This window comes from Homarus americanus, unplaced genomic scaffold (genome assembly GCF_018991925.1).
Source record: "Homarus americanus isolate GMGI-L3 unplaced genomic scaffold, GMGI_Hamer_2.0 scaffold16712, whole genome shotgun sequence".
Classification (NCBI taxonomy): domain Eukaryota; kingdom Metazoa; phylum Arthropoda; class Malacostraca; order Decapoda; family Nephropidae; genus Homarus; species Homarus americanus.
The window spans coordinates 6,135,208-6,157,350 of record NW_024757794.1 but is presented as its reverse complement, the minus strand read 5'-3'; the positions used below and the strand labels follow the sequence as shown (position 1 = coordinate 6,157,350).

Below are 22,143 nucleotides of genomic sequence, written 5' to 3'. Positions count from 1 at the left end.
CGAGCCAAGGCGTAGGGACGTGAAGCAGCAGAGACAACTACCGAAGGAGAGGTGTCACTGACCAGAGGTAGGGGTAGGGCGGCAGCAGGGTAGTTGCTGCTCCCTTCGTGCACCCTGTTGACATATTTTACCTCGAGAATCGGTGTTGGGAAGTCCTGGGAGATGATAGCCAACTCTTGGCAATGTCTGTAGGACAGCAAAGGAGTCGGGACACCATTATGCACATCAATCCAGGCTTGACATGACCTGTTGCCAAAGGTGATCTGTGCTTGGAGTGAACCTAGGGCTGGGGCCATCTGTGAACCATCTGCCGTGACGCGGAGGTCCTTGGGAGGCGGTCCTAGATCGCCTGGAGAGAGCCCCAAGCATTGCAAATGCGGGGGACCGATGACCGTAGCCTCAGCGCCGGTGTCGGGCAGCATCTCGAGACAGGATGACACACTGCCATAGGTTACGATGATGCTGACGTGCTGGGGAACATTGGTCCTGGGACGTGAGGAGTACACCCTCCTAATATGGGTCGGGCTTTGTCCAGGGTCGTCGTGCCTCTGATTTGGCGACTGTGGGCGGACCTCACTGGTGGAAGGGCGCTGCTGCTTTCGCCGACGCTGTCCCTGGGGTTTTTTGGTCGGGCAACACTTGTTGTAGTGGCCCAGACGGCCACACACATTGCACTGGACATGTTTGGCTGGGCACCGTACTGTAAGTGACCAGTGGCCCTTGCGGTCACAAATGTCGCAGGTAGACTCGGCAGCTGGACACACCTGTGTTCCGTGCTGCCTATCACAGCTGTTGCAAAGGGAGCCGGGCGTGGTGGGCGTAGGCGTTGGGGCAGACTTCTTGTCTTTCTTGTATTGGGACATAGCCCGTACGGCTGTCGGGGGAGCGCGGATGGCAGAGGTAGCACACCTGGCAGCCTCATAGGAGCGGCATACTGTCAATACATCCTTAAGTCGAGGGAGGTGAGGCGTTGGACAAGCTCCTCGTCCTTAACACCCATCAGGATCACCTGCTTCAACTGGGTCTCCTCGCACTGCTGGTGATTACCGGGACATATGTCTATCTCTTCCGAGGCTCTCTTGAGTCGTACATGGAAATCGTCAAAAGTCTCGCCCTCCATCTGTCTACAGCTAAACACTTCCCTCCTGCGGAGAGCTTCATTCCGCTGACCTTTGATGTGCCGTTCTAGAACATCCAGTACCTCCTCTACAGACAACAAAGACGTCGGGGGCACTTGCAACGTGTGTTCCAAATCATGCTGCGTTCCCAAAGACAGGCACATACGTAGCTGAATGAGTTGTTTGGTCTGTGGCAAGCTCTGGAGATCCACCATTGTAGCATAATCAGTCCACCGTCGCCACCACTCACGAAAAGTCTGGAAAGTCTCATAAGGCTTCAAGGTGGGTGGGAGTTGGACAACCAGTTTGGTAGAGGGCGTTAACGAGATATCTGAGCCAGTCGGTACCTGAGTAGTGGAAGGGCCAAGGGCTTGATTAGCAGTGAGGCTAGATATCAAAGCTGCAAACCGTTCGTTATCTTCAAATCTCCTTTGGTGGTCCTCAGCATGTCTTTTCGCTTCGTCCTGACACATTTCCTCCCTCATAAGCTTCATCAGAGCAATTATCTCTGAGGACGAGGCTGAGGGTCGAGGGGTGTGGCTGGGAGATGTGTTAAGAACATAAGAATGGAGGAAACTGCAGCGGGCCTATTGGCCCATACTGGGCAGTCCCGTTTACACCCAACCCCTAATTGTTGGGAGAGGGTGGGGCGTCGCGCTCTGACTGGTCATCCATCTCTGTAGAGCTGTCATCCTTCTGATTCATCCGGGCGTTAGGGACACCGCTGTGTGAGGCCCGGGACATAATTGCTTTATCTGTATATTGTATCTCAAATCAGTGTTGACCGATCAGCCCCTCGTATCAACCAGATCTGAGACAACAAAATTAATTGAATACACAGGTAAGTAACATATATATATATATATATATATATATATATATATATATATATATATATATATATATATATATATATATATATATATATATATATATATATATATATATATATATATATATATATATATATATATATATATATATATATATACTGTATATGAAGAAATGACGTGGTCGGTGTGTTCGTCGTGGGTTGGTGTGTGTGGCTGGAGGTGGAGGAGGGAGGCGAGGGGGTGAGCAGGGAGTTAGCCGAGGCAGCCGGGGACGGTCGCGCTGACGCACCACTCTTCACAAATGCCCTATATCAGCCTTCCACCTTAGGGAATCCTTTAAAACAAGGACACCCACTTTAACACTACACACACACGAGGGGCACTTAAAGACACTTCACAGGAAATTGCAGTCACTTCACACTGCTCAAAACTCGTTGGTCAGTCAAACGAATTTTTGGGGGAGACAATGGCGACGGAGTTGACGGAGGAGGTCAACCGGCCTTGATTTTACACGAACGCACTTATTTCCTCTTAATCGATCACTTGATAATCACTGCGCCATGGAGATGTTCGGGGTACTTGGTTCTAACTACAGGGGTGAACATAAACACCTGTAGAGTTCTGTAGGTTCTTATTAACGGAAATATACAAGGGTGCGCTTACAAGCGCAGGTAGTCCTTACACTCCTATAGGGTCAACTGACCTCACTCTGACCTCTCAGGCGACATGTGGTAAGTGGTATACTAGCAGCTTCCAGATGTCGCCAGGCACATTTATCTAAGCGTGTGGTGACATGAAACGGGCATTACCACACGCTACTGACTAGAGAAATAATGTGTATATATAGAATACATACATGGTATACATACAACATACAAAATCTACTTTACCTTAAGTTTTCTTTTTATTCAGAGGCTTATTTACTAACAAATGTATAGTTATCCATTTCCCCTTTTCATTCATTGCATGCTTCTCTGTAGTTCTTGCTTCTTTGATATTTTACTGTACTTGTTCATTCATTGTCTGTGACAAGGAATGCGATACTTTTCTTTATCCCCCCCGTTGTTTTTCTCTTTCTCCAGACAGCATACATCACTTCTCTCTCTTATCTCTCACCTTCTCCCATTTGATGTTTTCTCCTTAATTCTATAATATTGTACAACAGCAACCTACCCTCACCATTTTCTCTAGGTGCTATATGTGAAGTGCTTGTGCCCTTAGGGTATAACTTCCTAAAGGGAGTACATGGCGATTGCTACATTTGTTTCTTTTCGTCTTTCTTGCTGCTTGTCTGTGCACTGTCTCAGCCACTTGTTGAAACATGCTGACCAGAATTAACAGTGAAATTTCAGGTCATTGACACAGATTTCCACTTGAACATGTTACTTTCTGATTGTAGTTCAGTGTGCTTTGATGCACTGGTAATGTAACATTTGGGAAAGTAAAAAATGCCAAATGGATTGTTATAGGAATATGCAAAAACTATTGCTGTTTCTAATTATATTTGTACCTCGTATACTATATACAGGTATACACACACACTTAAAGAATGATTTTTTTTTATTCATGTTATACCGTAGGTATAAGTTTGCATTTTTACATTTTTTGCGCAGTTTAGTTTTTAGTGGGTGTGTGCGCGCGCACACACACACGCACACACAGAGTATGGTGGTTTAGGTCATTCATGGACTTTGTGGCACAGTAAACTTCCCCATTTCTTTGTCTAACCTATCTATGCAACACTTTTTCATCAGTATACCATTACCAGAATTATTGCAGTTGAGGATTGTCCCCCAGCCTAAATCATTTCAGGACATGGTCCTTCATCTTATTATTTCACTGACTTGCTCCTATCTTAGGTACTTCTTCATGTATCTGAACATTCAGGTTGTTAATACTGCTTGTATCCATCAGAAAGAAATACAGGGGTATCTGCACCAAGTAGTAAAAATCAGATGAGGCACTCACTTGAACCATAACACTATAGTCAAACTACAGTCTACCGTATATACTGTACTCGTGTGTAGTTCGAGTTTTTAGATCAAATTTTTAGGCAAAAAATTGGAGGTCGACCTCTACATGGGTAATAATTTTGTTAGGTTGAATCCGTGCATGATGGTAAGGGCGAGGAGCAACTTTTAGCTTTAGACATGAAAAATATTTACCAGTTACTGCCAGTAAACAGTGGAAACATAAAATATGTACCAATTAGTAATGAAAAGCTGTGCAGTGCCTTCAGCAGATGAAACTCACCAACTTACAATAGGCAAACTTACCTTACAACGTGCTTTCAGTAATCTATGTTGAAGTTCTTAGCACGGGCTAACTTATCATATCATATATACGGTATCACAGTACCCATTGATATACAAAATATACCAGTAATTAAAACTTTTTGATATTTCACACTTAATATAATACCCGGTAATCCACCTCAACCTCATATTGTTTACAACGATGCATGACGCACCACCAGCTGTTGAGTATCAGCTAGACGGTACGTGTTTTTTTAATCGTTTTCAGTTAAAAAACTGTTACATCATAAGTATATTTTACCTTAACTGCCTGAATGAATATATTCTCGGAAATAAATACTGTTGTAGTTTTGCTGGAACGTGATGTATTTCAATGTAAAATAGGATAAAATACATGACGAAAACAAAAGACTTTACCTAACCTTCCAATGTTCAAGAGAAGTTACTCGTTTTTTGATAGTTTTCGGTTAAAATACTGTTATATTACAATGATATTCTATACATAGTGTGCTTGATATAATACATTCACGGAAATGTAATATTTTTTCTGAAATGACGTATGTATTACATTGGAAAGTGGGATAAAATCATGATGAAAACAATCGACTTTCACTTTTTTTCGTTGTTCAAAAGATGTTACCGTAATCGCTTTTCGAATGGTTTTCTGTTAAAAAACTGTTGTATTACAATAATATTCCCTCCTAATTGACTTGAATAAATTCTTGAATGGAAATACAGCTCCTCCCCGACTTATGACCTAGTCGACTTATGACCACCCGCACTTACGACCTGCCTCAGTCCTACCAAAATTTGGTCAAATTACGTATTTTCGAGTTCCAAAGTCAGTACACAGATAAAATTTTCGTTTGTAATTCACTTTAAAATGGCTGGCAAGCTTAAAAGTGAGAGTTTTGTGGTGCTGAGAAGAAAAAAGAGACCCCTGTTTTTTATTTTCTATGTATTATTTAAGCATTTCCGACTTACGACCTGAATGTCGGTCCGTAACCCCGTCGTAAGTCGGGGAGGAGCTGTATACAATATTTTTGCTGAAACTACCCGCGTTTCAGTGTAAAGTGTTGTACAGTAATAATGGTAAGCAACTTGCCTTCGGCGCTCGGTGTTTCAGGCACGGCGACCCTCAGTTTATAGGACGTAGAGTGTTTTTAGTGAAGATTTTGCTGTTCCATTACCCTCTAAAACTTGGGTCGACCTATAAACGAGGCATATCATAAATTAATGATTTCTTGGTCAAAAAATCAGGGTCGATCTATAAACGAGGTAGAATTATAAACGAGTATATACGCGGTATATACTCCAGGTATACCGTATATTATACGGTATACCAGGAGATTTTCCCTAGCCCTTCATATAGTGTGAACTTAGCTTCAAGTAAGTTTCAACTGTTTGAGAAAAAGGACTGAGAATTTGGACAACTGGTGATTAAGAGAAGACCAATATCATCAATTGGCCCAGGTAGAGGGACAAACTCTTTTAAGCTGCAGTCATTCAGATGCCAGTACCTGTACATACTGTACATAAAAGAGAAATGATGTGCTGTAAAGAGAGGGTATTTTTTATACAGGTTGAACCTCTATTTAATGGCCTTGACTGGACCTGGACTATGCCATTAAATTGATGATGTGGGGTGGGGGGCAAAATATAAATACCATAGATTTCACAAAGTTGAAGAAATGTCACTCCACGGTATAGTTTCTGTAATATTTCAACCTTCTGCACAATGTTCAGGGAAACACTATTCATCTTTGGGTCACTAGCAACTCTGGTAGGGTTTTTAATTCACTTAGAGGCCATAATTGATGCAAAGAAAATATAAATTTAGGTGATCACACGAGCACAGCACTGGCTGGATTTGAATGCCAAAACAAACTGACTGCAGTGTGCAGGAGCATTGCAGCAGTTAAAGGAACTAGTGGAGATTACGGGTGGGCTTTTCCTATTCACGATCTCTAAATTTTGCCGGTAAATCCAGTGCCATTAAATCGAGGTTCAACCTGTATTGCCTTTCTAATTTGAAATTTAATAAACAAAGGCCTGAGATTACCTTGAACCAGATATGGCTAAAATGCTGCTGTTATATGTGAATAACCTCAAGTCATGTTATACAGTACTGTACGTATTTGATTACTGTAAAGTGTCTTGATCAATAGCCTAATTTCATTTCAGTGTAACATTGCTCTGTATAAGTGACAACCTAGACCAAAAAACTGTGTATAAAGTCCATCCACTTCTAGATGGTTACGAAAGTCCTGTGAGCATTAATAGATTTCTGCAGTCATACAGAAGATCCAATAAACAAGAAGTTTGAGATAAGATTTTTCATGAAGTTTCTGGAGCAGGTGTTGAAGGATTTTACAGTACTGTATAGTGCTATTTATTAAATTTTTTTTAATTGATACTGAACCATGTATAGTGTGATATATCAAAATAGTTTTACAGAATCATTTCTTTCTCTTCAAAATCTGAAGCTCATTTATGTGCACTGCTTCTCCCTGGATGCCCATCCCCCCCACCCCTGACATCCTTTTACTATTTCATAGACTTACTCACTCCTTATGACTTAACTCTGAATTATCCACTCTTTAACTGTCCTTCACTTTCCCTTCATGTTCATTCCACCTCGGCAAACCCCGATTTGTCATCTGCTTTCACTTACAGATCTTAATTCTTAATTATTTTGTGTACTAAATGCATTAGCTGCAGACCCAGAGTAGCACATAAGGTCTTTTGACAATCATAAAAGAAAGTGGAATGGTACATAAAAGAGAAAGTACAAGAGGAGAGTTGAATGGAAGTTACGTACAATTCAGGGCATACAGTAAAAAAGTTGCACTTTCTGTTAAAACATGTACATTCCATAATAAGTGAGACAGGAAAAGATGACTCCCAAATATAGTTGTGGGAGATATGTAGATAAAAGAAGTTGGTTAAGGGAGACTGTGGTGTATACTTGTATTACAGTTACAAGGGGTAGTGAATGAGTTTAGAATTGTGCATACTAAGAGAATGTGGGTAGTGAATGTGAACAAAAATTTTCGCAAAAAATAAGCATTGGAAGGTACCGTGATAGATGTTTGATTGACTGAAGATGGAATGGATATACAAGGGTTTTAGATACTGTATTATCAGTGGAGTTACTACAGATACTGTATGGGAATGGAATGGCCATGAGTATCTGATACAAGTTTGTCTTTGTGATGATATCCATGTGTGGCAGAGCCATGATATCAAAGAAGCTACTTTAATTTTTATTGAGAAAATACCATATCTTTAACTTTTCTCAAGTTAAAAATAGATAAAATTACAGGTGTTACCTTTATTACTTATTGGGTTTAATCAATATAATAGAGCCAAACTTTAACTGGTAATATACCAAGTCTTATTACAGTGTAAATAAGCTATGTAATGTTGCACCATCATTTAAAGTACATTTGTTAAACAAGTGAACCTTCAACTTGTCATACCTCTGTTTTTTGTTTATTATTGGAGGAGTTCCAGCTCCCATCCTTACTGATCATTACTCACATTTCATATCTACAGGTTTCACTCTTGTTTCCATTTCCATTACTAATTATCAGTTTAAGCCTTTTGCTCTCTGACTTTCAAAACATTGCTTGTGTATTAAGATGGCCATTACATATTCATATACCACCTTATGATAGTTTATCATTAATGTTCTCTTGTCAATTCTTACAAATAAGTTATCATTATTTTGCTTTATTATTAATATGGATACAAGGAAACTATTGTTAATCTTTTACATCTGTTGAATTCTGTATGTTGTCCATATTTCTTGATTTAATATAGAAACAAAAACTTTATCTACATTTTGCCTTACTTTTATTTGCTCTTTGTAAATACTGTAGTGCTTATTGCCATTTATGTCCCTGCTAACTGATGTACACTGTGATTGCCTGTTCCCAAATGTAATATTAATAACAACTTAACTAGGTTTTTTTTTAGACAAGGGAAAGTATCCTGCTTAGTATCTAGGTGGAAGTTGTGTAATTTAAGGCATGTGACTTAAGTTGCTGAGATAAATGTCAACCACAGGGTGAAGGCTGACTTTCTTCAGACTTAAAATATGACTCCTTATATTGGTAAGTGCTACAATTATAAAAGTTCCCCTATTGTGCACATAGTAGAACAGCTGAATGAATTGAATTTCTCTGAAGAATTTCTCTTACTATTTAGATTTCATGTTTATGACGATAAAACTGATTATTCCCATTTTATCAGTGAAACGATGACAAAACCTCCTTTTCATAATTTATGTAGAAATAGGAATTGTCCTTACTTTGTAGGATATGTACAGTCCCCCAAAAAGTATCGTTGGTCATGGGGTGAATGTGATTCAAGGCTTTCCGAGTATTGTTACTCAACCTGTTTCTGAATGGTTGGTAATTCTACATCCATGACCTTTGAGCATGAACGAATATTACGTTTTTGAAAGATGTGAATCCTCCGAGGCTTCAGATCATATATTACATGACTGAGCGGATGTCATAAATGGATACCAGTGCCATGCCAGTCATCAATGGGATCTTAAATCATATGGAGCGAGGAATTATCAGGGAGACATAGCAAGATGTGAGAGGTTCTATCATGTCCTTCACAATGAGGGTACACGTAACGCTGAGATAGCACGGCAAACTGGGGTGAGCGAACCCACAGTATCACGATGCGTTAGGCGCCATGAACCAACTGGTGCCATATTGAAACTTGCAATCACAAATGTCTTATTATAGGTGGACAGGGGTTCTGTTGCCTGCAGGTCTATTGATTTGAAGCCTTTTTTTGGTGTTAAACCAATGAAATTAACATGGCAGATCCCATGTAGACCAATATGAAATATTGTATATTGCTGTTGACTCATAATATCAAGTACTATTTACTTAGTCACTTCATAAATCATACCTATCTTGAACAACATGAGTAGGCATACAATGAACCTTCAAAGATCTGAACCACCTGTCCGAAAAAATCGATTGTCCGTATCTTCCGGCGAATATACTAAATGTATAAAAACGATAAATAATGATATAAAGAACACCAAAAATACGGTACCGTATTTTATGGCATATAAGACACACCCTCCAATTTAGCGGGAGTATCTAGGAAAAACTTGTGTGTATTTTCCTCCTGTGGCCATAGTTTTCTTAATATAAGGCATTCAAGGACAGAATTACACTTCTGTTGGGGGGGGAATGTTGCTGGTTTCAAGCTAAAGCCCTTCATGATCTATCATTCAGAGAACCCCAGGGCTTTTAAACATGTTAGCAAGCACACACTGCCAGTGTTTTATTGCAGTAACAAGAAAGCCTGGATGACCATTGTACTGTTTGAGGCTTTGTTCATGAATTGTTTCATTCCTCGAGCCAAGGAGTATTGTCTGCAACAACGGATTCCATTCAAGATTTTGTTGATTCTGGATAATGCTCCGGGACACCCACCACACCTGGACGACATGCACCCTGATGTTAAGGTAGTGTACATTCCACCTAACACAACCTCTGTCATCCAACCCATGGATCAAGGTGCTATTGCTGCCTTTAAAGCGTATTACAGTATTTACGTACGACCTTCGCTCAGGCTGTTGCTGCTACTGAAGGTAAGAAAACGCTCAGAGTTTTGGAAGAAGTACGTTTTGTCATGTATAAAGAACATTAATGCAGCATGGGATCAGGTTACAAAACATTGCATGAATGGAATATGGAAGAAAGTCCTGAAAAGATATGTGAACAGTTTTAGAGGATTTAATGAAAATGAAGTTATTTCGGATATTAGTAACAAGATAGTGGAGTTAGGTAAACAGCTTCAGTTAGAAATTGATAATGAAGATGTTGAACGGTTGGTTGAAAGTGTTGCAGAAGAGCTCAGGAACGAAGATCTCATCGAACTGGAAGCACACACAGATGCAGAGGAAGAAGCCAGTCTAAATGTAGGAGGACCTGCACCCCCCAAAAAGTTTTCATTGAAGCAATTGGCAGAGGCATTTGCTACAATTAATAAAGGAATGCAAATGTTTGATGGCATGGATCAAAATTATGAGCATTTTGCCAAAGTTGACAGAATGATCCAAGATGCACTTGCTTGCTACAGAGAAATTTATAATGAAAAGAAAAAGCAAACTGCAGTCTAAATTGGACACCTATTTTAAGAAGTCCCCCAGTGCTGTTTCCTCACGCCCCACCAGTGCTGCCTTTCACTCCCTCAAGATGATCCAATACCATCAACCAGCAAGTTTCCACAGTACATAAACCTTTCTGAAGAAAGCGACATTGAAGACCCACCTAGCCCTGTCTCCTCTGCTTCATCCAATTAATATAGTCTCCATGTATACCTGTAAATAGAAAATTATGGGGGCCCTGTGTGCATTCAGCTGACTACATTAAAGGTAAGTGCTCAGTCACACTGTATCCACTCCTCATTATTTATTTCTTTTACTGTACTGTATTTCTTTGTAGATTTTTTTTTTTTTTTTTTTAAATCTGTCGGACTTACGGCCATTCCGACTTACGACCTGGATTTGGGTCCCTAACCCCGTTGTAAGTCGGGGAGCACCTGTATGTGCAAAAAAGCACAATAGACTATTATTTAGTAGAATAGGCATTATCACTCACAATTCCCTAAAAAAAGCAAAAAAGGCATTTTATGGCATTTTGCCTAAACATCTGGGCTCTAGTGATAAGTCTAACGTGGCTACAATGCCATGATTAATCACTATGTATAAAGCACTATTGTATCAGTAAACACTAATAATAACAGTAAGTCCAGTGAAATATGGCAGGGAGTGAGGAATGTTACAACAGCAGACGATGCTCTAACTAGCGGTCACTCATTCCTCATTCTCGCTCCTGTTGCCAGGCATACGGTCGAAATATATATGGGAGAAATAAATCTTTTGTAGTCTAATTTGAAAACGGTGATGGCCACAGTTATAAACAAATTATATAAACCATGCATTTACCTTTGATAACATAAGAAACATTGTATCATTACTAGAGTGAATGAATACTCCCACAAACAACAATTGACAACTCTTGGGCAATTGTGCCCTGTGTGCTGACATCTTAGTTACACAGGGTTAAGATGACTTTGCTCTGTTTTGGGAATGCTTTTAAGGGAGGCTTTTTAGCCCCTGGAACCCCCAAATTTTGTAGGAATCTCCCGAAATCCAGATTTACCGGGTCCAAATATTCGATGTAGGATTGTGAAACTCGGTATGAGTGAAACATTGTTCAATGGCGTACAATAATGGCTAAATTTCCATTTTGAGGTCTATATCGGTCTCAATTATGATGTTGCGAAACACTGTATTTAACGTATATTTCAGTATTATTGTAATCATCAGTCTGTGGCTTGTTTACATAAGCTTTTGCTTCTTCCCAGCCTGAGACATATATTAATATAGCTTAATGGGTTTTTTTTTATTGAAATGTCTAGTATGCCATACAAGGATTACCCCTACCCCAATCCTACCCCCATCTCTAGCTGTTTGATGGTAAGGCGTGCAGGCCATACCATTGTAGTGAAGGGAAAATCTAACGATACTTTTTGGGGGCGACTTTACACTGCACTTGGAAAAGATGTCTGTAATGTTAATGGCTATTTTGGCAATCAACCAGCTTTGATGATCTGAAACTTAAGAGAGTACAATTTGATACCCACTGTCATCATCTTCAGAATACCACTGGGCATCAAAAAGGATGTTCTGGTGTTTCTCTTTTGGTATAGGTTTGATTTCAAAACTACAAACAGCATTTTGACCTTAACTGTTCATGATTTACATCAGGTTACTCTTGTGGATGTGTATCTCATATTGAGGTAGTTTTTATTTATACAGTACTTAATTATGTAGGAGCTAGAAGTGTTAAAGGAATCTGGGGGGGGGGTTGGCACATGTGCTGCCCCCCCTCCCCTCTGCCCCCAGATAAACACTCATCTTCCACGTACAGTATACAGTGAACCCTCACTTTACGCGGTCAATTGAACCCACGGAGGCCTGCGTAAAGCGAGAAATGCGTAAAGTGAACAACATAACATATGGGATTAATTGAAATAGAGACCGGGCCAACCCCCAAACTCCACTTTTTCCAACACAATACCTATGTTGTAGTAAAAATAACATCTTAATTTTATGATGGTATGCACACACAATTAATATTTAAGAGAAATACAGTCGCCAGGTTAATGTCCATTCAAATAATGGACTCAACTCCCCCCTCCTCTTCCCAGCTCACTGGCTCCTACCTCTGAGAAATGTTTGGGTGAAAACACTAGATTTTAAGGTATAGTAATAAATAATACCTCAGACTAAAGTTAGGATAATATAATTGACATTTCTGGATTCCTTGCAGGTCAGGGAATATTTTGAATGTAAACTTCATATATTTTGCACAAAAGATAAACTATTTGCTTTGTGTAAACCAAATTATTACATTAGATCTAAAATTTGTATGTCTAATGCAAAATCCATGATGTTTATATTCAAAATGATCATCATATTGTAAGAATTCCAGCAATGTAAATTATATTCTGGCTGGGTAATTTGTATGAATTTTATAAGCTAAATAAAAAAATTATACTTCACCTGCGTATATGAGTACCTAGATGCACCGTGTAAAATGAAACTCCGGTTCTGGCTAGGTACCACGTAAATGTATAATCAAATGTAGAATCCCGTAAAGTGAAACCGCGTAAATCGGAGTATTACTGTAGTATACTCTTACACTTATCTGTTCTTATTTTATCTTTATAGTACTGAACAGTATACAGTTGTCCCGTTATTCAAAGACAAATTCTGTGGTTACTTACATATAACACTTTACAGTAAATAACAATCATCTTGGTGACAATAATTGTTGACAACCAGACTTATGTCTGATTTTCAACCCAGAGAGTTTGGTTTCATATATTTTTATTGTTGATGTAATATTTTTTTAACAACCTTGTTATACACTTAAAGACCTTAAGGGCCATGATTGCATTAAAATTCACCAGTAAAGAAATATTTTACAAGTGGAAACACTTGGGAGATGTTCACAGAATCAGTGTGAGAGAGAAAGAAGGATGCCTTGGCAATGATTTAACCTACGGTACCATACACATACCTTAAATGTTCAAACTGACACAAATATTATACTTATGGTACCATATACAGTAAACACTTTAAATGTACATACAAACACAAACCATCCTTTGGATGACACCACACAGTTTAGCCAGGCAGTCTCTCAGCTGACTTAGAGATGTGTATGACTGGTACTGCACATACACACCCATGCAATTAATTTTTCTCATTTTATGTTTTTATATTATATTGTCTTTATTTCTAAACCATATTAGAGTATTGTAATGATTTTATTTTTATTTTTCTCAAATGAGCACAGACAAGTGATAAAGACGCTGAGAGATGATATGGTGGGTTGGCTCGCACGAGCGAGATCCAAGGGTAAAGGCAATTCAGGGGTCAAATGTATATAAGTGGGGTCATGTACTATGGATATGCATACTCTACAACACTACTGTATAGGTACTGTGATATAATTTCATATTTTCTGAGCATGTACAGTCAGTCCCCGACTTACGACGGGGTTAGGGACCGACGACCAGGTCGTAAGTCGAAAATGCGAAAATAATACATAGAAAATCTAAAATAAAATACGGTACAGTAAAAGTAGTCAATAATGAAAAATGAATAAAGTGTTACTGTGCACTTACCTTTAATGTAGTCAGCTGAATGCACACGGGGCCTCAATAATTTTTTTATTAAGCATGTAGACTACATTAATTGGATGAAGCAGAGGAGGAGACAGGGCTGGGTGGGTCATCAATTTTGCATTCTTCAGACAGGATAACATACTTGCTTGTTGAAGGTATTGGATCATCTTAGGGAGTGAAGAGGCAGCAGTGGTGGAGCATGAGGAGACAGCAGTGGGGGACTTCTTAAAATATGTGTCCAATTTAGACTGCGCAGTTTGCCGTTTCTTTTCATTGTAAATCTCCCTGTAGAAAGCAAATGCATCTTGGATCATTGTCAACTTTTGCAAGATGCTCTACATTTTGATCCATTTTGTCAACATTTGCATCCCTTTATTAATAGTAGCAAATGCCTCTGCCATTTGTTTCACTGAAAACTTTTTGTGGGGGTGCAGGTTCTTCTACATTTTGTCTCTCTTCTTCCTCTGTAATTTTCTGTGCGACCAGTTCAATAAGATCCTCATTACTTAGCTCTTCTGCTACACTTTCAACCAACTGCTCGACATCTTCATTTTCAATTTCTAACTCCAGCTGTTTACCCAACTCCACTATCTTGTTACTAACCTCAGAAATTGCTTCATCTTCTTTAAATCCTTTGAAACTGTTCACATATCTTTTCAGGACCTTCCATATTCCATTCATGCACTGACCTGTAACCTCATCCCATGCTGCAGCTATGTTCTTTGTACATTTCAAAATGTTGTAGTCTTTCCAAAACTCTGAGCGTTTTCTCACCTTCAGTAGCAGCAACAGCCTGAGCGAAGGTCGTATGTAAATAATATGCTTTAAAAGCAGCAATAGCACCTTGATCCATGGGTTGGATGATAGAGGTAGTGTTAGGTGGAAGGTAGACTACCTTTACATCAGGGTGCAGATCGTCCAGGTGTGGTGGGTGTCCTGGAGCATTATCTAAAATTAATAAAATCTTGAATGCAACCCCTTGTTGCAGAAAATACTCCTTGGCTCGTGGAATGAAACAACTCAGGAACCAGTCCTCAAACAGTGCTAGGGTCATCCATGCTTTCTTATTACTGCGATAAAACACTGGCACTGTGTGCTTGCTGACTTTTTAAAAGCCCTTAGGTTCTCTGAATGTTATATCATGAAGAGTTTTACCTTGAAACCAGCTACATTCCCTCCGAACAGAAGTGTGATTCGATCCTTGAATCCCGGCATGGTTTTCTCTTATTTGTGGATGTATGTCCGTTCTGGCATGCGCTTCCAGAATAAGCCAGTTTCATCCACATTAAATATTTGCTCAGGCAAATAATTTCCCTCCACGATGACACGTTCTCGCTCCTTAAAAGCTTCGGCATCAGCACTTGCTGCCTCTCCACTCACCTTTACACTGTACAAACTGTAACGGTTCACTTGCTGTGAAGTTTTGGTCGCACTAATCTCCTGCCTGCTCTTTCAGGCTTTTGAAAAGGCTTCTTGCCTTAGCCTGTATGGTTAGAAGGCTTAAGGGTACACGCTTTTGCATTTGTTCTTCCATCCACACCACAAGTAATTTTTCCATCTCATGAATAGGACCTTGTCTTTTTTCTTTATTATCGTTCCATTTATAGGTGCTGTTCCTTTCACTACCTCACGAATTCGTTCCTTGTCCTTCAAAATTGTTGATATCAATGAGTGAGAGGAGCCAAGGTCGTGTGAAATGGTTGCTACCTTTTTTCCATTTTCATATTGCATTATTATTTTCATTATCATCTCAAAAGTAATTGACTGTCTCTTTTTCTTCTGAGCACCACCAGAACTCTCACTTTTACGCTTGCCAGTCATTTTAAAGGGATTTAGAAATTAAAGTATTGTCAGTACACAGCACGACCATTACCGACAACAACGACGGCCAAACACCAACTGAGCGCGTTACGGGGTGGCCGCTGTACACCACGAGGAGGCCTAGCCCGCGCCACGCTGTCGTACGGGACGGAAACGTTTTGGTACAAGAAAATACATACAAAATATGAAAAAATATTTGTATGACTGTGGCGGTCGTAAGTCGAGGAGTACCTGTAATTGTAAATGTCTTTCTTTTGTAATTATTTGTTGTCTTAGCCCACACTTAATTTCTTTGTTTCCTTTTTAATTTTAGGATAATCTTGACCATACAGATTTATTTCTGTGATTTTGCCTTTTAAATTTATTACCTGTTGGGGAAGGGTAATTCCCCTTAAATTTACATGCAGATCATGAACCCCCTCCTCCACCTGCCAGTATTAACCATATTATGCCCTTAGTTAAAGATTTTTTTTATATTCTCTAGTAATGTGTAAACTTCCTTTTCTTTTTCCAGACATGTACTGAAGGAGCGTTTAAACATACCCCGGCATGTGAACATTGGTTTTCAAGCTCATACAGACACTATGGTTAAGTCTGGATCTACAGCCAAGAACAGGTTTACTGTCTGACACTCACAATGTTACATAGCCTCCAGTCATATATGTGTTTTACAGGCATAAAAACCAGATTCTTCTGTGCTGGGTAACCACACATGTTTGTGTTGGAGAGGTGAGATTTTATTTTACCAATGAAATCTATGAAGAGGTGGCATTTCCAGATGTATGGAGCATTTTTTCCTGTTGGAGAATGTGACAAAACTAAATGGCTACCTTGATATATTTAGTGTGTAAGAGTTTACAGAATATTTGGCACAGAATGGTTATGAAAGTGTACCAGTATGAACATACAAAGCATTAATTGCTTTACTGTTTATGATGCTTGATTGCCACATATTTAAAATGAGAAATTTGCTACTCCACTATAAGAATGGAATGTCAGTCCTGCATTGTTGAGGTTCTGGAAAAATATAGAATGTACACTGAGGAATCAGAAGAGAAGGTTAGTACTGCAGTAAAATGTTGTGCTTTTAACATTACAGTAATTTCATTATTGTGTATCATAACCATTTACAGATGATGATAATCATAAATCTTCATAACACAATTTCTTGTTACATGATAATGTGATGGGTGGTTCTTGTTACCATTTGTGTGCATAATTATGAAAAGGTTAAGTGGAAATAATAATATTTTTTTTTACATCCAAAATTCTTAAATAACCCACAAGCATACATGTATTATTTCCAACTCTTCTGAAGGTGAAGTGTATAAGAAATGTACCTGTGTTGTACTGTGCACTCTTGTAGTGGCCAGAGATATCAATTTGTTGTGGAACTGAAAAGGTGGTAAGTGTGTTTCAGTGCAGTGCGCAAGCTTTGCTGTATGTTAGTTGAGCCCTGCAAAGAGTCAGTAGCATCCTTTAGAAACTTTTTACCCGTGGTCAAAAGAATATTGATGGTAAATCACTTGTGGATGGAACATACAAAATGTTTTATCATAGAAATGGTGGCTATGGTGAAACAAGATGCACTGGAAGTTGTTACACATAGATATTTTATGTTATATATTGTTCCATTTCCAGTGATTTACATGTAATGTGATTATTGCTCCTTGGTTGGCTTCTGTTAACTTTGCTACCTTATTATATGTAACTTGGTATAGAAATGTCGGTTGACATAAGTATTTCTCAGCCGTGATTATTACCCCCGTATCCATCATGTGTTAAAAATTCTCTTGCAACTAATTACCTCGGGTATTACTTTTGAAGGGCTTATGGTATTTTATAGGAGTCTGAAATGTTTGAAAAATATTTATGTAAATGTATATAAAGCTCTAGGATATTTAAAGAGCCTTTAGATGTATCTCTTGTGGTACTGCATTGTCACTGAAAATATGATGAAAATTTGTCAACTTTGGTAGTAAACCAGCGTTATGATAAGACTTTCAGTGGAGCCAAACTTGGGGTAAGTCACTGTGAATGGTACAGTGTGTAGAATGCAGCACCTATTATTAGGAAAGGAATTAAATCTATGTGGAGGTTCAGCAGTGGGACATGTATTCAGTTCCCAAATATCCTCCCATTTAATGGTTTTATATCTTTCAGTTAAAGGTGTCTCGTTATATCGACTGTTAAATTCTGTGATAAACCTTAATTTTATTACATGTACATATGAAAGTTGTCAAGTTTGCTCTTTGAAGTCAATTTTGAGGCAGAATGCTTTAGTTCCCTATATTTATTTTTTGCTTGCATGCAAGCATTTGAGTTGCAATTATATTTGACTAATTTTCATATTAATGCAGCTGCAAACAGTCATTGAGCTTGAGGAAATTCCAATAAATTGATGAAATTGCATACCAGTTTAATTACTTGAAAAATGGAAAAGCTTATATAGCTGAAGTTTTAGCATTTGTAAGACATATCAGTGTGCTGATGGAAGGGGTACAATATTGTACGTTTTTTGTACATAGTACTCAGATATGCAGGTATGTTGAATATGTAAAACTACACTTTGCTGTTTTCTATTGGTGTATCTGTAAGATTGTCTTCTGGAAAGAAGAATGAAGCAAGTTCCAAAGTATAACCTGATGTAGTTTATTACTTGGTTGTAATTTTTAGTTCTGGAAGAAAACTGGAGTTGCTCATCTATATTTGAAATGGGTTACTGGTTCTTCAAAGATAATTTGATAATTACTATGTTATGGGCTCCGAGTTCTCCAACTATACAATAAAGTAATTCCTTTTATACTTTTGTGATCTGACTAATTAGTTACTCAGTCATGTAGAAATTTTTATACTGTACTGCTGACTGTGGAGCTTCTAGTGAGAATCTAATCAGAATATATTGATAGGTTTTTCAGGGACCCATAACTAGGACTTTCAACTTTTCCTAGGCCTTATAAACTGCAACTTGGAAAGAGCATTTGATATTACTTGTCGATTTATTATGAATTTCTGAAGGTACTGCTATTTCTTACAAAACTGTAAAAAAAAAAATAATAATAATAATAGGACTAGATATCCTTTTATAATAAATTTAGGTGTTATGAACTGAAGTAGTTTTTTCAACCTCGAGTATAAATTACTGTACTGAACTCTTCTACTCTATCGATAAAAACATTTATGCTGCCACAGGTTTAGCCAGCTCTCATTTATCAAGATTTTCCTTCATATGGTCCTGGTCAGAGGTTTTTCCTGGTATCCAACCTTGGAGTTAGCAAATCAGGCGCTTGGGTATCAAACACTATCCACATGCATAAGATTCCTTTTGATATGATAGTGGTGTCCTTTACTCTTGCTGGACGTTTGGATGAATTTGGCAAGTTTCTTTACTTTCTCAGCAAAGAACAGGCGATGGTTGATCTGCGGTGCTTTAATTGTTGAGTTGACAAATAATCTCTGAAATCTTTTTCCTCTCGAGTTCTTGGAAATTCAAAATCTAAACAAATTTGTCAATCATGTGTTGTATCCAAGCACATCTTTTTGGACACTAGACCTAGTTTTGTTTCCTGCTGACTGTGATTGTGTATTAGATGTTGAAGTTGACTCGATCAATTAGGCAGCTTCTGACAATGCTTTAGTTACTTTTGGTTTTAATGTCTCAAGACCCTTACAGTAAAACAATTATCTTCAGGAACTATCGAAACATTGACCAGATGTGGTGAAGAGAATTACAGTAGAAGATGACTCTTGGTATGGTTCATCCATAAGTTCTCTCCTTAGGGATCGTAGAGATGCTGAACGAGAGCGGCACAGGCAGCAAATGGACGGTACTAGATCAGTGTAGTGCTGTTGTTTGTTCAGTGAGGGCACGTAAAGCTGAATACTACATTAGTTAAATAGCCTTTTGCGGCAGTCATCGGACAATTTTTATACAGTTATGGATGGGCTGGAGGTTTGGAACTACTATGCCTACTTTCACTTTAGATGCTCAGCTTGCCTCAGATTTTTCCAGGTTTTTTATGACAGATGTCACAGACGAAATGACTTTCATAGTGTGTCTTTAGTTAAGGAATTTTCAGTTTAAATTTTCACCAAGTTACACCATAAACCTTACTCATTCATCATTTTGTTGGAGGGACGAACAACATTCTGTGCTATATCAAGGATTTGAAGATATTTTGTCATCTTGATCCTATAAATGTATCTAAGGTATCACTTACCAGGGATGTGATTCTGGGTCATTTTAGGCGACCCACGCGAATTGCGTAGATCCGTTGAGAAAAATTTGGTAGGGGGGGTGACCAAGACAAGAGGATTGTTTAACAATAATTAACCCTTTAGGGTCAATGGGTCTGCAGCACGAGGACGATGAGCCAGTATAGTGGCCGCACTCTACATAATCATGCTTTACATCATATACTGTACTCTATATCTTATTGGCTGCGTATTACTTGTTTTGCTTTTTATTCTTCAGTATTTCATTGACCAAAGATCAATGATGTCATACAACCCCACTGTTAGAAGCATTATAATATGCCTATTCACTTGATCCACCCTCCCCCAACGCCACTGGCGGGGAAGGGGGCAAAGCATATTTCAATATAACAAAGTTTTTATACTCATTTTAAACTTTTGGTGATCACAATTTATTCTATAACCCATGCCATATTTCATAGTTGTATAGGCATCTCAGTAGGGTGTGTCTCTCAGGAGGTCAGGGCTGTAGGGCATGTGTGCCCCCCAGGAAGTAAGGGTTGTAAGGCATGTTTGTGTCTCCCTTAAGAAGTTAGGGCTGTAAGGCATGTCTGTGTACCCCAGGAAGTTAGGGCTGTAGGGCATTGTGTGTGTCCCAGAAAGTCAGGGCTGTAGGGCATGTGTGTGTCCCCCAGGAAGTCAAGGTTGTAGGGCATGTGTGTGTCCCCCAGGAGGTCAGGGCTGTAAGGCATGTGTGTATTCCCCAGGAGGTCAGGGTTGTAAGGCATGTCTGTGTCCCACAGGAAGTTAGGGTTGTAGGGAATGTGTGCCCCCCCAAGGAGGTCAGGGCTATAAGGCATGTCCGAGTTATAAGGCGTGTGTCCTCCAGGAGGACAGGGCTGTAGGGTGTGTCCCCCTGGGAGGTCAGGGCTGTAGGGTGTGTGTCCCCAGGTCAGGCTGTAGGGCATGTGTGTGTCCCCCAGGAGGTCAGGGCTGTAAGGTGTGTGTGTCCCCCAGGAGGTCAGGGCTGTAGGGCGTGTGTACCCCAGGAGGTCAGGGCTGTAGGGCATGTGTACGTATCCCCCAGGAGGGGGACCCTATGATGTGTAGGAACACAAAACACTCCAGCAGTAGGTATAGAAGCACGTTAAAGCAGAAGAGGTTACAGCAGGAAGAAAATAAGAGGAAGTTTTTGTTACAGAAACAGTTAGAATCAAAGAAAACAGAGTGGGAGGAAATTGCTTAAAAATCGAGGAAGAGCAGAGAGGCCTTCCAGCAACAAGAACAGAAGCGTTTATTCTCCCTGAAAAAACTAGCTAATGTATTTAAAACTTGAGAATAAAACAAAACAGCATGAGTGAATATTACATGGGAAAGAAAACTAAATATTTTGTTTGTACAGTATATCATGGAACTTAACAATTTTTTTTTAGTACTAGTTATACTATTGAAACCCCAGTTGCTGGTGTATTAGAGATAAATCCCTTTGATAAGTATTAAATTTTGAATTCTCACACAAAAAAATAATAATGGTTGCCCTCATGTAATGAGGATGGCTAGCTCTAGGGCCACCTAGGTGTGAATTTGTTTAAGGTGTAGAAGCTGTCACCAACACCACAACCACACCCTGAGTTAATAAGCTGCATCACCCAGTTTCAAGGAATAGTCCGAGAAGACCGGACAACTCGCCAACTGCACTGGCTAACCATTACCTCGTAATATGATCCGCGGATTGATTAACATCCAGGTTCCCAATTACCGGTACTGCTGGGTAAACAGGCAAATGGCATAAAGAAGCCTGCCCTTAGTTTCACACTGCCCGGGAATCGAACCCGGGTCCGCTCACTTGCGAGGCGACCATGCTGACCATTATCCCACACTCCCACAGGTTGCGTGAGGAAATAGGAGAGGTGATAGCACATGATTTTGATTCTTTAAACTTTGGGGAAGTCCTATAAATTTAAGCTAGTATGCCTGTATAGACTTCAAACTCTGCCTAATGACTTTTAAGGCAGTTATATTTGGTGAACCTAAGTATTTGACCAACCTACTCAATCCTCTTGACTACACGTTGTGAAATGATTTTGTGTGGTAATAATGATCCTTCACACCTTCTGGAGCCTAGAGCAGTACAGGAATGTTCATTTGCTGCCCAATCTTTTTCCTATACTACACCCAAAT

The 22,143-nt window shown here is 39.3% G+C and overlaps 1 protein-coding gene across 2 annotated transcripts in view; it reads left to right on the top strand.

Annotated features, from left to right (window-relative positions):
* The window catches only part of LOC121857635 (eukaryotic translation initiation factor 4E-1A-like), a 43,794-nt gene extending 24,917 nt beyond the window's left edge, over positions 1–18,877 (top strand). For both annotated transcript variants that reach the window (XM_042353693.1, XM_042353694.1), the window contains one exon: positions 16,283–18,877. In XM_042353693.1, coding sequence (XP_042209627.1) covers positions 16,283–16,397 — 115 coding nt within the window. In that variant the 3' untranslated portion in view covers positions 16,398–18,877. The remainder of the gene's footprint in view (positions 1–16,282) is intronic.
* Positions 18,878–22,143: the final 3,266 nt, after the last annotated feature.